The 18,509-nt window shown below is 40.0% G+C and overlaps 1 protein-coding gene across 3 annotated transcripts in view; it reads left to right on the top strand.

Annotated features, from left to right (window-relative positions):
* LOC136873694 (peptidoglycan-recognition protein LE) overlaps positions 1-18,181 on the top strand; it is a 65,198-nt gene extending 47,017 nt beyond the window's left edge. For 2 of the 3 annotated variants that reach the window (XM_067146822.2, XM_067146821.2), the window contains exon 4: positions 9,860-18,181. In XM_067146822.2, the coding sequence (XP_067002923.2) occupies positions 9,860-10,476 (617 nt within the window). In that variant the 3' untranslated portion in view covers positions 10,477-18,181. The remainder of the gene's footprint in view (positions 1-9,859) is intronic. The other variant, XM_067146823.2, reaches the window with a different exon arrangement.
* Positions 18,182-18,509: the final 328 nt, after the last annotated feature.

Below are 18,509 nucleotides of genomic sequence, written 5' to 3'. Positions count from 1 at the left end.
GCAGTACCTTATTATTATTATTATTATTATTATTATTATTATTATTATTATTATTATTATTATTATTATTATTATTATTATTATTATTATTAACAGATAGAATAGAGAAATAACTTCCGGTGTACTGTGTAAAGATGAGAAGAATGCAAGAATGAGGAATGTTGCCTGCAAGCACGAACTTCCTGTTCTGCCCAGACAGATCGGCTCTTATCTGCTCGTATCTGCTACACGAAAACATTGACTCTCACTTTGCACTTTGCTGGATTACAACTGACAAGAGCGAAGAGCTGCCAGTAGAAGATGAAATAAAGTCGCCGTGGTAGTAGCGGAGTTGCTATGGTAACCATTGCGTCACTGGTTCTCCAGGTGAAAAGCCCTCCGCCCCGTGCCTCACCGGGCATGTGCATTCTTCTGATCTCCCAACAGTACTGACGCACATCCGGTTACGCTCACCGCAGATTCGCCCCCAACCCCCGTCCTGCCACCCCTCTCTCCACCATCACCTATTATGACGATTATGATGCAGTTTTACTATTTCTATTCACAATACATTATAATTCATATACGGTATTTTTATTTTCAAGTACTTACTATGTTGTAAATAATGATCTGATACCCCTAGTTTGTATGGCATAATACGTTATTAAGAGCATAACCTCAACCATAACTTCGCTCCACAAAGTATCTGTTCCTTGAAATGAACGATTAACACGTTAACACAAAGCAGATAATATGAGAAATAAATAACTCCCTTCAATGGCAAGGCAGCAGAGCACAGCATACACAAGATAATGGCTGTCAAATAAATATCCAAGCAATACATGAAAAAAAAAAGAACAGAATTAAATGCACTGAGACAGGAAACATGTACAAATATATGAATAGAATGATTCAGTTCCCAGTCCCTGAGGTGTGTTCAAACAGGAAATACCGGTTTTCAGGAGGACTGGTGAAGATATACTGTATGTCTAAAAAACAAGCACCAGGAACAAAGGTTTACAGCGTTTACATTTTCACATAGCACAGGCACGTGGGCGTATGGAATTCAAATAACACAAATAGCATAATAGGAACTATCACTTAAAATCAATATGAGTGAGTTCGAACAAGGTTCAACGATTGGGTAAAGTCGAATTCAATACAATCCAGCAACATTATCTCCACAATACTTGACGTTATATGACTCTTTGTCCGAAGGACCCACTTATGGAGGTTAGGCTTTGAAATACTTAACCTCGAGTCAAATAGACTCTCATTATTAAAATCACTCATTTCATGCCTACCTGTCTGCCAACTACAGAACCTGCCTACAACAGCGCGATCTAAAAATAATTACTTGAACTACCTGAAGCTAGGTACAGATGGAACCAAAAGCCCCATTACACTTTCACCCGGGTGACCCAGAGTAACCGCCCTTCGCATCGTGGCCAGCCGCTAGGCGTGCTGGCCATGACTCCGTCAGGTGCTGACGGATGTTTGGAGTCATGCCTGGCGGAAGAGATACAGACTGTGGACGTGCCGTTCTAGGTGATCCGATAGATGTTCAATTGAATTGAGATCGGGGATGTTTGGGGGCCAGGAAAGAACTTTGGAATCTTGATTGTGCTTTTACAGCCACGTGTGGACACTTCTAACCGTGTGGCAAGGCGCGTTATCATGCTGGATGATTCCATCCTCCGGAGGAGAGACAATCATCATATACGGGTGAACGCGATCGCCGAGGATGGATTCATAACCTAATCGATGAAGAGTGCCTTCCATACTTCGCCAATCAACAGTGGTTCAGTAGCCACACTATCGAGCAAATTCCAGTTGTGTTCATCGATGCGTCTGTGTTAACATGGCTCAAAATTGTTAGAAGAAACAAATATACGGAATTCTGATTATATCACTTAAATAACAGGTACAAAGTGACCGTGACCGTCTTTCCTAAGAGCCTTTACACAAGGACACCGCTGACGGTCACTGGTTCAGATATTGTTTAAATGGGAGTTTTCACACCGGAACACTGCATGCGTGGTCTATAGGCATAGTGACGCTACAGTATCTCACTCTCGCCATGTGTCCCGGGCAAAGAGAATATAATAGGATGGAGATGAAACTTCGGTGCCAAGCCAGATACCCTTGCAGTTTCAGTCCACAATCAGAGATAGCGCCACAATGCGCACTGTGTGCAATACCTTACTATTATCATCAACAGATAGCGCAGAGAAGTTACTTCCGCCCTAGTGACGCACACCCGGATATGTTCAAGACCGACTCCAATCCTCAGACCTTAATGCTACTCTCGATCGTTCAAAGATGGCGAATCGAGTAGCCGGAATTGTTGGAAATGTGGGTTTGTTTTGGTTTGTTGTTATCGTATGTAGTCGGTGTAATTTTATGAAAGTTGATGATAAATGTTAGTTTCTTTGTAGAATATAAGTGTGCGAGTGTATTTATATGAGTCAGTGGACACATAGGATCTGTAATTATACACAGTAATATGCGAATGTGCTTGTTTTGATCGTGTTTTTACCCATCAAAGAACATGAGTGCACTAGGTGGACCAGGATTTAGTCTAACTATGGCAATGCCCCTCATACAACTAATTCTTAAGTTTTCTACGGAATAGAACATTAAGAGAGAAGTGGATTAGGAATATACATCGTGATTATTTTGAAGTCCATGAGAAAACTGTGGCGTGCATACATCATTTTGAGAATAAGTCTGAGGTTAGGGAAGCCATTTCTCTACTTCCAAACTGTTCGTGTTCCTCGAAAAATATTAATTTAGATAGAATATAATTGATATTGTGTTATTCCTTCAGTGTCTATGTGCTTCAAAATGTCGAGTGATTTAGACGCAAGCGTATTTTACAATAATCTGTGCTTTGCCTGCGGAAATGTTTGGCTGGATCTTGGAGTATAACAAAACTTATAAGTGTGACAGATGCAGCAATCTGTATACTGTTACACAGAAGATATAGTGACTTGAGGGATGAGCTGGGTTTGTAACGTAGGATTTTACACTACCAACACCTTCAGATTCATGCTGTGGTTATCTGTTATCAAGCAGACAGCGCCAAACTGAAGCTCGTCCATGTGGTTAAATATCAATGTTTAGTCAATAGAGTTTTTGCACTCATGTTCTTTAATGGGTAAAAACCAATTATATATTTAGTGTCTGAACGTTTCATTACTAAGATTACTATCGTTGTGTGAAGTGCTGTTATGCCATATGTCAACATTATGTTAACATTACCAGGGCCGTTCATTGGGTTAACATAATAATTTCGGTTGTACTTCGGCAGAGCGACTCAGACGGTTAAGGTGATGGCCTTCTGACCCCAAGTTGGCAGATTCGAACCTGGCTCAGTCCGGTGGTATTTGAAGGTGCTCATATACGTCAGCCTTGTGTCGGTAGATTTACTGGCACGTAAAAGAACTACTGCAGGACTAACTTTCGGCATTTCGACGTCTCCGAAAACCGTAAGAAATGTAGTTAGTGGGACGAAAAGCCAATAACATTATTATTTCGGGTGTACTTCCCATTCATTGGGTGTTAAACTTAAGAAATTGTCCACCACTTGAAAACTAAGGTAACAAATTACTTTTCACATTTTTCATGAGAGCGAATAAATCAAGTAATTCCGCATCTTAATTTATTTTGAAACATTCAAAATGATGTTATAAATATCATTTTAACAGTTTTATCATGTATATTCATCTATCCAGCGAAGTGAAATCTTAAGAAAAAACGTTATTTGAGGAATTGAAATTTCTAAATAATCACAATGTTGGGCTCTTTTCTAGTAGAATATATGTGATTCTAGTTGATTATATGTGGTGCGTACTTGTTGGTGAAGCGTTTTCATGCGTGTAAAAGTGATTTTCCGTATGATGGCATATTTATCATCTTAAATTACCGCCGTTTATATAATATGTACGTGATATTTTCGTGTTAGCTAATACCAGCAATCCGGCTACTTCGGCCGCCATGTGTTTTATACATTACGGTCTGAGGATTGGAGTCAGTCTTGATATGTTCACCACACCTCCTCCCTCTTATCTCATCTCCACCACTCCACCCCCCACCCGACTCACATACTATGACGATTATAATTCAGTTCTACTACTGTATTTCCATTCCCAATACATTATAACTCATATATAATTTTATTTTCAAGTACTTACTATATTGTAAATAATGATCTGATACCCCTAGTTTGTATGGCATACTATGTTATTGACAGTATAACCTCAACCATAACCTCTCACCACAAAGTAGCTTTATCTTGAAATGAATGGTTGACACATTAACACAAAGCTGATACTTTGGCAAATAATGCATCCCTTCAAAAGCAAGACAGCAGAAAACAGCATTCGCAAGATATGAGTATTACAGCAGTATCCAAGTACCACATGGTATTAAAAATACAGCATTAAATATAGAATTATATATAGAAATACATTAATAAAGCAATTCAGCCTCCAGCCCCTGAGATGTGCTCAAACAGGAAATACAGGATTTCAGGAAGACCGGCGAAGATATATTTCTAAGAAACAAGCACAAGGAACTAGGATTTACAGCACAGGCACACGGGCACTCGGAATTCAAACAATACAAATAGCATCATGGGAACTATCGATTAAAATCGGTATGAATGAGATCTAACAGGATTAATCGATTGGGTGAAGTCGATTTAATGCACCGAGCTCGATAGCTGCACTCGCTTAAGTGCGGCCAGTATCCAGTATTCGGGAGAGAGTGGGTTCTAGCCCCACTGCCGGCAGCCCTGAAGATGGTTTTCCGTGGTTTCTCATTTTTACACGAGGCAAATGCTGTACCTTAATTAAGGCCACGGCCACTTCCTTCCCACTCCTAGCCCTTTCCTATCCCACCGTCGCCATAAGACCTATCTGTGTCTGTGCGACGTAAAGCAACTTGTAAAACAAAAAGATTTAGTGCAATTCAGCAATATTATCTCCACAATGCTTGATGTTAAACAGTATATTACTAATTATTTGTCAGAAGGGCCCACTGATTGAAGTTAGACTTTGAAATACTTAACATCGAGTCAAACAGCCTCTTCTTCTTCTCTTCTACCGCTTTTCCCATTTTTGTGGGGTCGCGGGTGCGAATTGCGTTGCACATGTGGATTTGGCCCTGTTTTATGGCCGGGTGTCCTTCTTGACGCCAGCCCTTTATGGAGGGATGTAATCACTATTGTGTGTTTCTGTGGTGGTTGATAGTGTAGTATGTTCTCTGAATATGAAGAGGAAAGTGTGAGGACAAACACAAAGACTCAGTCCCCGAGCCAGAATAATTAATCAGACACAATTAAAATCCCCTACCCGGCCAGAAATCGAACCCGGAACCCTCTGAACCGAAGGCTTCAACGCTCACCATTCAGTGAAGGAGTCGGACAAGTCAAACAGCCTCTAAATATTAAAATATCTCATTTCATGCCTACTTGCCTGCGATCTACAGAACCTGCTTACAGCTACCTTTACGCTGTGAATGACCTCCAGCGCGATCTAAAAGAAGTGACTGAACTACTTGAAGCTAGCTACAGATTGCAACCGAAAGCCCCAATAGAGTTTCACCCGGGTGTGGTCCAGGGCTAACACCGCTCGAGAAACGGTACCTTTGTTTGAACTGGAGTGTACACACTTGAACACTGGTGACGGATACCGCATTGCAAAGCTGCCAACAGCGCGGTCATTTGTTAATAGGAAATAGGAAAAGACCTCTTAATTTTAATTACCCCATCAACGCAGTAAATAACACTAAGTGGACTTCTCTTGTGAAACTCACAACCTAACTTTTAACTCAGTTTATCATCATACCATTGCCTACTGCCCATCTCACAATATTATCGAGGTCATTTGGCAGTTTCTCACAATCTTGTAAGTTATTTATTACTCTATACAGAATTACATCATCTGCAAAAAGCCTTGTCTCTAATTCCACTTCTTTACTCATATCAATTATATACGACGGGGGAACAAATATAAACGGGATTTCATGTTTTATTTAAATTAATTTATTGAAAAACACAAGACAATTACAATTTATTTTTTTCCACATAGTTTCCTGCCTTGGAAATGCATTTGTCACAGCGTATGGGTAGCAGGGTCGTCTCACCAGCCACTTGCGCATGAAGTCTTCCACACTCTTGTCATCTTCAAATCGTTGCCCTCGTAGGGCTTCTTTAAGCGGTCCGAACAAATGGAAATCGCAGGGCGATAAGTCCGGGCTGTAAGGAGGATGCTCAAGTGTAATCCAGTGCATTTCCTGTAGCTTGGAGACAGAGCACACACACTTTACAGAACTGTAGGTCGTTTGTGATGATTGCTTGACAGCTGCCATAACTGATTCCGATTTGTTCTGCTATTTCTGATACTCTCACCCGTCGATCATCGTCAATAATGTCTTTAACCACATGAATGTTTTCGTCTGTAATGCCGGCCCGAGGATGGCGATTGTGTTGCTGATTTTCCACACGTTCTCGTCTTTCCTTGAACTTTCTTATGCCAGACAAACACACGCGTTTTTGACAATGTTTGATCACCAAACTGTGTAGTCAATCTCTGGGAAATTTCCGCCGCTGTAACTCCTTCATGAGCAAGAAATTTTATAATTACGCAGTGGAGGGGTGCACCTGTTGCTCCGACATAGTGAGCGTTACTGATGAAACGGCGGAAAATATCTAACAGCACACTCTCCACACTTGTAACGGTCCCACCTAAGCATAGCAGAAGCGCCGGGGCAGTCCTACCAACTGTTGATGTTCAGGAAGAAAAATGCCGTGCGGTTAGGAGTGCGCAGCTGTGAGCTTGCATCCGGGAGATAGTGGGATCGAGCCCCACTGTCGGTAGCCCTGAAGATGGTTTTCCGTGGTTTACCATTTTCACACCAGGCAAATGCTGGGGCTGTTCCTTAATTAAGGCCACGGCCGATTCCTTCCCACTCCTAGACCTATGAGATCGTCGCCATAAGACCTATCTGTGTCGGTGCGACGTAAAGCAAGTTCCAATAAACAAAACAAGAAAAGGAACAAAAATTCCGTTTATATTTGATCGACCTTCGTACCTTCGTATCAGAAAATATAAAGGTCAAATAATACTGACTTGAGGAATTCCCCACTTAATATTTACAGGGTCAGATAAAGCTTCACTAGTCTAATTCTCTGAGATCTATTTTCTAGAAATATAGCCACCCATTCAGTCACTCTTTTGTGCAATTAGACTAATTCCTCCAACTGCCAAATCTACCTATATAATTCGCTCATTTATGTACCTAAAACAAACTATGTTGCCTGTAATAGTATTCCTGATGAACAGGCCTACCCCAGACTCTGCCCTTCCATTTTTAACACCCGTCAAGTACACTTTATAATCTATCTCTTCCCCGTTATCTCCCCTTACCCTAATATCATTGACTTCTAGCTTATCCAGATGCATCCTCTTTACTGATTCAGCCAGTTCTACTTTCATCCATAAGCCCCATTAATATTGATAGCTCCCAATCGCCAAGTTGTTTCCAAGGAGTCCCTCACCTGTCAAATGGGAGTGGGACTTCATTACTTTCATAGGTCTGAGGCTTGCTTAAAATGTTCTGAGCTCGGAGAATTCTGTGAAGCAGGATGCTATCCTACTTACACATAGTCCAAGTGAGGATTTCTCCCCTAACGGGTTAGGGACCACCGGTGGATTGTATAGTCCTAGCTGGCTGAGCACAAGGAGGGCCATGACTCAGAATATGACCGAGATGTCAATTCCCATTCCGTAGCGACTGGTATCCCGACTCTCAGGACCACTTACTAGGCTATTCAGCCGTTGCCCATGGTTCACGAACTAGGACGTGACTACAGTGACCCCCACCATGAACCATAATAATAATAATAATAATAATAATAATAATAATAATAATAATAATAATAATAATAATAATAATAATAATAATAATAATAATGCACGATTTGGGGCACATAGTTCTCTGCTCGGATACGGGAGATAGTAGGTTCGAACCTCGCCGTCGGCAGCCCTGAAGATGGTTTTCCGTGGTTTTCCATTTTAGACCAGGCACCTTAATTAAGGCCACAGTCGCTTCTTTCCTACTCTTAGCCATTTCCTGTCCCATCGTCGCCATAAGACCTACCTGTGTCGCTGCGAAGCAAAGCAAATTCTAAAATGACTGGAAACACGCTGAGGATGTTTATTTCATTATTATTAGTGTATGTTCAGTCTTCAGCCTTAAGGCTGGTTGGATCCTCAACAGCTCCGCCATCAGCTGTCATAGATGGCCTAGGCATCACTGAAGAGGCGCACTACGGAAATGAGAAGTGAAGTAGTTTCCCGTTGCTTTCCTCACCGAGCCAGAAGTTGCTATTACGTATTAGTCTGCCAAGCCCACTGAAATGCATGCACCAACCGACCTTATGAGCTACATTTTCACACCATTCATAGCAGGGACTGGCTGCAGAAGGAATGGCATTACTAGCATCGATCATACCTCAGTCACTTTTATATTTTCAAAGCCAAGGATAAGACAGAGAAAGATCAATGAAAGTACCGTAACAAAATGGCTCTAGCCCATGCCAGAAGACGTAGTGCACTGTAAACATTAGGTCCTGCCAGCAAAGTCATATATTATTAGTATGTTTTTGTATTTATTTCTTACGTCGATAAATTATTCTCGATGTGCTAGAAGGCCTCCATTTCCTCCCTTTCAGTTTTTCTCATAGCACTATTGCCTTGTGCCTTAAACCGACAATCACTACCAGGCCTGGTAACAGGATTCTCGGGCCCCGGGGCAAATGAGGGGTCCGCGCCCCTAAATACTGGTTCTCCCTCCCCCTCACTTAATTTAGACCAGAACTGCGAACTTGCAGGTTATTTTATAACCAGGACATAACTGATTATCAGTCCTTGGCGGCGGAGTTTGCACCAAACATTGGTGTAATAATGGCCTAAAATTGGTGCAAAATGTTTATGGGTGCAAACTTGGTGTGTTAGTGGTGCTAATGTAGTGCAAAAGCAATAATGGATGCACCGATTTAACACCAATGAAAAATGCACCATAATTACACCACATATTTTTTCACATAAATTTACACCATATTTATACCAAGTTGGTGCAAGAGAAGTTAAATTTTACACCATAGTTACACCAAAAATGAAGTACATTAATCAGAAAATTTCTGCACCAATTTCGCGCCAAAGTTTTTCCTTTCAACCTTCTTTATTGTCAACACCACTGTTAAACCAAATTTGCTTCAAAAATGCTCCAAAGTTACATCAAGGATTTGGGTGCATTTGTGGAATCACCTTGGTGTCATTTTAGTGCAGATTTTGTACAATGTTCTTCGTATTTGCCTCACAAATATTATAATGGTTCAAAATTGATGCTGTCTTGGTGTAAAGTGGATGTATTTTTTGGTGTATCTTTCGAAGCAAACATTGTGGTACATTTGAGTAGTAACCTTTGTGCCACTTTGTTGGAAAGTTAGTGCATATTCTTTCGCAATTACCCCCCCCCCCTCCCTCCTTCAAAATACAGTATAGTATAAAATTGGTATAACATTTGTAACAACAACAACAACAACAACAACGCTAACTTCATACTTCTCTGCTGCACACTGAGACACGCTCTCTCTTGATTTGTTTCTTCGCGTTTTAAACAACATTTTGTATTCTTATTGGCATTTAAATTGATTTAAATTTTAAATTTAAATTTTTAATTCATTTTTTGGGTCCCGGGCTCCCTGGGCATTTTCTCCTTCTGCACCTCCCCCCATCTTGTCGCCGGCCCTGATCACTACCACCATTACTAACATAATCTTACTAATGTCACTTTTTTCTGCCCTGAACAGATGATTCTACGCTGTTGCAGAACGACCTCAAAATGGTGCCGAAGAGTGAATGGGGTGGTGTACCACCTACTTCCATCAACTTACGTCTAGAGCCAAGCCCTTACGTGGTTATAACCCAGACTGGCACCGGACCTGGCTTTGATCAAGATTCGTGCTCCGAGACGATGAAATTTATTCAGATGTCCTCCATGGAAGAAGAGGGTTTACCTGATATGTGTGATAACTATTACATCTGTGGCGATGGAAAGGTCTATATCGGCCGGGGACCGAACGTGACCAACTGCCACATTGGGTTTGTCAGATTCAAAAACATTGGAATCAGCTTTATCGGTGATTTTCAAAAATACGCACCGACAGCTGTCCAGGTAAAGGCACTGGAGAGCTTACTTTCTGTAGGTATTTCGCAACACTTCTTGAACCCTGATTATAAAATAATTGCACATAAGGAGATCAATCTTCCGTACAGTCTTTTTATGGGTCCTGGTAAATATCTCTTGGATGAGATTAATTCCATGCCTCACCGGTGCAGTTCCTCTTGCATAGATGACATTGACTATTCTGATTACGATTATGATTCGTCGGATTTTGGCATTAACTTCATGAGATCTTTAGGTTAAATTTAAAAGCCATTCAAATAAAAAACGGAAAACATCCAAGTACCTAGTCCAACTATATCAGAATTTACACTGAGTTTTCTTCATATCAATTGGAAATAACACACAGGTATGAAAAAAGACGTAATTTCACTTCCAAATTCCTCATCAGTGTTTGATTGTCGATCATACAGAGTATAACTGTACACAAGAACTTGTTCATCGGATTTGGGTGCCAACTTTGTGGTCATATCTAAACTTTTTCCCTCTAAAGGATCATATAATTAGACAATGTTCTTAAAGACATTACCTTATTTCAAATAATACGTCGGTATAGCCTTGTATGATCTTTCTGAACTTAATGGCTGCGATTACAAAAACACGTGAACTTAGTTCTGTAAGATCTGAACTCCTATTCAGTATAATAGCTAACAAGAAAAATGGAAATGTTGATTAGACGTCTTGATTCAATTTGTAGAGCTCCTTTTGCGGGTCGGTAGTAGAGGCCGGCCATGAGATCCTAAGATCGTGGGTTCAAAGCTGACAGAGGTAGACGTGATTATTGAAAAGTGGAAAATTGTCCGTTCGGTACCCCATGCAGTAGGATGTCGGCATGTAACAGATCTCTGCTTGACACATTTGGTGTTAACCTGACAAAATTAGTTAAAATCTCAACAATAGGTCACCCAGCAGAGCTTCGGTTTCTCTACCATCTGGTAGAAATTGCCACGCAATCAGCCTAAATAGTGAACAATCAATATGTCTGCAACACGGAGGCTAACCCCATATTATTATTATTATTATTATTATTATTATTATTATTATTTGCTAGTTGTTTTACGTCGCACCGACACAGATAGGTCTTACGGCGACGATCGGACAGGAAAGGGCTAGGAGTGGGAAGGAAGCGGCCGTGGCCTTAATTAAGGTACAGCCCGAGCATTTTCCTGGTGTGAAAATGGAAAACCACGGAAAACCATTTTCAGGGCTGCCGACAGTGGGGTTCGAACCTACTATCTCCCGAATACTGGATATTGGCCGCACTTAAGGGACTGCAGCTATCGAGCTCGGTGTTATTATTATTATTATTATTATTATTATTATTATTATTATTATTATTATTATTATTATTATTATTATTATTATTATTATTATTATTACTGTGTTTGCGTGGAACAGAGAGGTGAAAGAAGGTGCTGGCTTGAATGGGTTATCTTTTTCTATCCTTTGGTTTTCTTTTCAGAAATTAAATTTTAACAATCAATTCTCTTTGCGAAAACAGTATTTCATTTACAGAAATAGATCAGGTACAACGTAGGTCACATCAAAAACATATCCAACCAGTAACACATTAGGAACCTGAGCTTGTCTTTCTTTAAATAGATAATTCCCACGAGCACTGAGGCTCCTTTCCAAAACATTCAAGAAGAATATCTCACAATTTCTTCTACGGGATATAGAGCACCATTTGCTCCAAAGGTTACAAGTTACGGCCTTCCAAAAGGCACCATTCGAAATTCACACAAATATCTTTCACATTACAAGAAAGAGCCTCTATCCTCGATCGAGACTGCGCTCCCAAACCCTTACAGCCTAAACAAGGCAACCTTTAACTTTTACATGAGAGATTAGAGCGTCTTTGCACAACAACATTTACACTTTGAGGCCTCTCTAGGCACAACCTACGTTTAACAAGACCATATCAGTTTTCTTTTAAGTTCACATGGAAGAAATAATACAGGAGTATCGAGTACCCATTCTACCGGGCCTTTGTGGAAATTAACAGGTTCAATTACTGGCACAAAAATCAAAATATATGGAGGCGGAAACTTACGCTCCTTGAAATCAAAGATTAAAATGCTACTTGGGCTTGTGGTCCGACGAGACAGACGCTAATCCCAAACTGCTGAGGTGACTACATGGACAAGTTAAGTTATAATTTACAATAGTGAAAACAGTTACCAAAACGTAGTCACCTCCAGATTAAACTGAAGGGTAATTTGAGAGGGTAACGCACTTCCTATCCCCGGTTTTCAGCTTAAGTACTTTTGACTTACTTGAACTTTTACATGAGAAGAAAGAAAAGTTTACATTTTAGGAAATTGTTACATTGTTAAGAATTGGAGACCTTCCCCTCGAGTTAGCTTGCAGATATAACTACTGAGTTAGAAAAATGGTGGCAATTACCTTAGCTGATGTTCTGACTGCCGATTGATGAGGCCCCCGCCTTCTCTCTTAACACACACACTCAGTAACAAGACGATCAATAAGACAAGTTAGCTCGAAAAAGCGTTAACTTTTATACCCGAGAGGAAGTTTCGAGAAGGCTCTGGACTAAAACCAGACACATCCTCTCATTTTATTGGGCAATGAGAAAGTTACAAGAAGCATGTGATTGGCAGAAAAATAAATACATGCATTTTTCTATTGGTTGAAATGCAAGTTGGCGGGAAGAGCTAGAAGTGTTGCAACCTTAGAAATATCAAAAAGAAAGAATAATTGATTCAGTTTAGAAAACCTATAAATACAAAATTTCTTAAAATTTTTAGTAGTTACACTCTACACTAAAACGCATGACATCAGTTTTTTAATAGAGACATCTATGGATAAAAGTCTAAACTTCTTGAAATAGTTGTTGCCAACATTGTGTGTTAGATAGCGTTCTTCCAGGCGATTCATTTGAATGCACGGGGTTATTATTATTATTATTATTACTATTATTATTATTATTATTATTATTATTATTATTATTATTATTAACGACCCCGCAGTGTAGGGGTAGCAATTATGCCTCCTACCCGGAGTCTTCGGCTTCGATTCCCGGCCAGGTCAGTGACTTCTACCTGGATGTGAGGTCCACTCAGCCTACGTGATTACAATTGAGGAGCTATCTGAAGGCGAGATGGCGGCCCCGGTCTTAAAAAGCTAAAAATAACGGCGGGACGGATTCGTCGTGCAAACCACACTACACATCGTAATATGGAGGCATTCGGGATGAGCAGCGGTCGCTTGATGGGCCATAGTCTTTCGGAGCTTCTTCTTCTTCTTCTCCTTCTTCTGCTTCTTCTTCTTATTATTATTATGGAATGTATGTAACAAAATGCAACATACTGCATAGAAGAGTTAACGAGTGTAGAAAATCATGTTCGCTTTCTTTCATGTACAGCGTTAGGCAGCTACAATATCCACCTCAAATTACTCATAAGCCTCCGAAGAGGCCTGCTGCATGTCTTTTGAGTTGACACCTGACAGGCGACCTGCGCACCTGTGAGAATGGGGCCCTAGGACGGCACACACAGCTAGCCACCGAAGATCAAAATTAACCAATAAAGATTAAAATCCTCGAACCAGCCGGGAATCGAATCCGGGACCCCTTGGATCCGGACACTTTTAAGAATGTTACCAACGGGCACATAATGAAACTTGCAGAACTTCTCCAGAGTGTCTGCCGAGATAAAGAGTACGAACTTCGTTTTTAAAATGGAACTGCACTCTTTTCTACGCCTAACGTTAGAACAGTTCCTCTCAGGGTGCACGCGCCGGTGCATTGCACGGTGCAAGGTGCATAAGTCAACTTCGCTAGGTTGACCAGAGTGCAGATCCCCCACTCCTCGATTTTGAACAATAGCTCTGTGTCTTTCTCTACACCTGTCTCTCTCGCTCCGCCTGTTTTCCCCTTCCTCACTCGCTCTGCAGCGCTCCGTAATCCGAGCCGAGTTTGAGCGGAGCTTAGCCGAGTTGGGCCGAGACAAAACGCTCGTCCGAACCGAGCCGAGTTGGACGGATGCACAGTGCACAGTACCTCTGTGCCTCGGTTTGCACGCGTGATATTTTGGTCGTTTGAGAGGCCCTGCGTTAGAGTCATAGACATTGTAAATTCAGGAGTGTGATTTTTTTTTCAAAATCCGATAAGTAGTTCTCGAGGAAACGTAATGTCTTCAAACATGCTCCGTTCACCAGCCGGGGACATCCTTATATGAATGAATAAGGTGGCTACGTATGAATCCTGGGTATGCAAGGCTTTTAAGGGACAAAACACTCGGTGAAAAGGTGAAACATTGATATAAACACTCATTGGAAAGTATATTGAAAGTGTTCTTGTTTATACGCTCTTTGAAAATAAATAATTAAAGCAATCACATAAGAAGAACACGGTGTTCTGTTGTGCTCTCCCTTTCACGTCAACACGACATAGTGATGCCGAAACCCGGGAAAAGTAGTTAACAGAACAACTTCAAACAGAATTTCAACGGAGTGAAATCAGTAAACTTCATCACTCGGAAGAAAATACCTACATACCGTTCTGTGTACATTGACGATACCTATATTTCATATACAGGTAAGTAATAAGTATCTTGCCATATTACGAAATGATTAATGATTGCATTAGACCACACGTATAACTGCTTGAGTTCAAGGATTATAGCTGTAAAATTCAGTGCAATTGTTGTGTTTGTATTCAGTTTCCTTATTCTAATACGTTATTTTTGTTCGCCGCCATGTTCCTAATCCTTTCTCCAAACATCGACCAATAGCGTTACTTTCAGATACACTGCCTTTAGATCACTGCCTGCTCGATCTGCATCCGATGGCTGCTTATACTGCCTGCTCATTACAACATTTTAACATGGCACTAAATGAAACCCTCCGTTTACAAATACCCACAGCAGGTGGCAGCACCAACCTTCTCCTGAACTGTCGGAATGAAATAGCGGGAAATAGGGTAGTACTGTATTTGTTTCCAGTGAAAATGGTGTACTGCTGCGTGCCTTTCTGAAAATCAAAGAAAGTGAAACCAGAATGCCGTAGTATTTCATTCCATGACACGGGCTTTTTCAGGAGATCCAGTTGAAGCCATGTTCTTTAAGAATGGGAGGAGGGTGCAATGACATGACTGACTCCCGGGCTACTCAGAATTCCATAAAGAGAATTCTGAAATCCGGTATTTTAATGTCCACCGATGGTGCTAACGTTATCCACAAGCAAAATTCAAAATTTTCTGCCTCAGTATCCTCTCCCGGACTTGACGAAACAGAACCAGTGATGCCCGCTGAGTATGTACTTGATTTACTGGAAGATGTTCGTGAGACCCCTGACTCACTGTGTGTCACTTTGGAAACTGCTTCTCATGCATTAGTGAGTGGTTATTTAGTGCGTGTAATCGAAGAAAAAACAATGCAGCACGTGCTTGAGTAACGTTTCAACCTCACTTAATGCATCCCCATTGATGAACTTAATCAGACAGTCGGATAGAGGAGGCCTGCGCTATCCCCAGCAACGATTTATTAGCCTAATTATGGGGCTACAGAAATTTGTTGCGGCGGCTCTACCGCTGAAAGTGATTCCAAAACACGCTTACATTATTTAAGACGTAGGAGAAAACGGGAAAGAACTAGGCCTAATATCACGCGATTTGCAGCTGAAGTTAACAAGTTCAATAATTCCACCACAGACAACATTATTACTCTGATACATAATTATACCCCTTATTATGTACCATCTAGCCTTTTAAAATGGGTATGCTTTTGGGCTAGGGGATCTATCTGAAATAACAGCGTGGGCAAAAACCGACACCATTACAAGGCAGCCGGTGTACGTCATATGGATGGAAGAACGACCCAGTTTTGGTGGACGGAAAGACATTTTTTTTTTGGAAGATGTTGATGCTGAACGTATTAGACAAACAAAAGAGAGGCTGTAAACAAAGCAATGACTTATAATTTTAACGGGACAATATTAATATGAAAGTTCTGAACACTGCGGAAGGAACCGAAAATTATTTCTTCTAAGCCTAAAAGCATATCCATAATTCGATGTTTCTCTGTGTAGCTGAGAAAATATTAAATTATTTTTGTTAATTCATGAGGTATTATCCAATAAATACAACTTTGGTTTAATTTCAAACGATCAGTTCTTCTTCTACCGCTTGTCCCACACTGCTAGGGTCACAGATGCGAACTGTGTCACTCTATGTGGATTTGGGCATGTTTTACAGTCGGATGCTCTTCCTGACGCCAACACTATATGGAGGGATGTAATGACTATTGTCTATGATGGTTCGTAGTGTAGAATGTTATCTGAATATGAAGAGGAAAGTGTTGAGACAAACATAAATTCCCAGTCCCCGAGTCAGACGAATTAATCAGACGCGATTAAAATCCCCGACCGGCCTAAATCGAACGCGAGACCCCCTGAACCGAAGACCTAAAGGTCACGTTTTAAATCATACAATGTTATCATAGTCACAGAATTTGCGTGCACATTAGAACGAATTCCTAGAGTTCAGAAGAAGGTGACGCAACTGTCTTACCACAAGTGACAAAGCATACTTTTAACAAAATTATTGACACACCCTAATTACGTATTCAATTAATGCCACCAACACAAGATGAATTAATTGTATAGAGATGACTTCGAAGAAAGAGCTAAACACCTCAACGCTGTGATTGCAATTTCCATTATACATGTTTTTCTTAGTCCAGATTTCTGAAAAAGAAAAAAAGAAAAAAAAGAAGTCTTTAGCCCAACCAGAAATCCATAAATGTTCCATAAATTATGTAAATTAACGTTTCCGATTTGCATTTGAATGGCTTTTGTACTAACGTTTAAATGTAATGCAGTCTTCAGTGTTTCTAATCATACCCATATTCTCTTGTTTGAAATAATCCACTAGTGTACATTATAGAACTGAGTGCGCGTTATCTGTTCTCTTTGTCACAAGTTTGATTTACTAATACTATTTTCCTTTTCTCTGTGCCCAATCAGCACCTAGTGAAACTTGAAATAAATCTGTTGCATTGTATAAGTACCTTGCATCGAACTTACAGTACCACAACTATACCAGTCCTATCTCCTTCTGTTCCATGGCCTATTTACGAGAACCACTGGAAGTCGAAAAGGGCCTTATGACAAGAAGATGAGTCCGCCTCTCTTGTATCCCAACAACAAATAAAATAAATTAATCCCTTCCTTACATAATTCACTGACTGAGTGGACTTTGTCCTGAACACAAAAATAAAAAAAATTAAAAAAACTTGACAGTCTGTGCAAAGGCGTTGATATAGCAGACTTTACAATCGCAAGATTTGAATTTATCGCAAGAATCAAGAGCTATTTGACTTTGTGTAATTTAAAAGAGAGACAAACACAGCAATGAGAGCCGTTTTTTTTACGACTTAGAGACATAGGAACGAGTCTTTATTGCGCTGTTGGCAACGTCATCTTCTCAGAATTTTCCGATTGTAAAATAATTCTACATTTAAGTTATTATGATACAAATTAAACTAAGAAGACTTAGGTATAAATCTTATATACCGTATGCGAAACTATTGCCGTCTGTCACAGTAGTGTCTGAAAATCCGGAGTTCTCCAAGTACAGCGCCCGCACCTTCTCGAACATTCCATGAGTTTGTAATGACCCAATGGTTAAGAACATTATTTAATTACATGTGCAAGGATATGAAAATGTTATATTGTATAGTGTACTCATAAATAAATTGTTTGTATGTGTAGCATCAATATAAAAAAATTGAAATCATATAAAGATCTGTTCCCTTGTTCCTGTTAAACAAACGACTTATTGTTTGCTTGTATTATTGTTTCATTTTAACATCTTGTTTAATATTTTGATGTTAATTTGGTGTAATGTATATTATTAATTTTATGTTATTTAACGAATTAAATGTAATACTGTATTTAATATAATTTAATAAAATTATTTATAACTGTTTGTTCTGCCTACGATTGTTTTATTTATTTTACGGTGGTGATGATGATTATTATCATCGGTATGACATCCCGGTTTGGGCCTTGGTTTCTTCAGAAGTTTCTTCTATTATTCATGGTCGCAATCCTTAATTCATCACACCCAGACTTGACTTTTCTGGCCTTCTTTTTAGTACTTCCTTAGCGGTTATGTTGTCATCGATTTTTATGATAAATCCTGCCCAGCATGATTTGTAAATGTGTATGTATTTAACTATATCTAGCTAATTAAACAGCCTATGCAATTTATTATTGTATCTTTTCCATTACTACTTCAAGTATCCTCTCATTTT

This window comes from Anabrus simplex, chromosome 5, assembly GCF_040414725.1.
Source record: "Anabrus simplex isolate iqAnaSimp1 chromosome 5, ASM4041472v1, whole genome shotgun sequence".
NCBI classification, from domain to species: Eukaryota; Metazoa; Arthropoda; class Insecta; order Orthoptera; family Tettigoniidae; genus Anabrus; species Anabrus simplex.
This window is presented reverse-complemented; position numbering and strand designations above follow the sequence as displayed.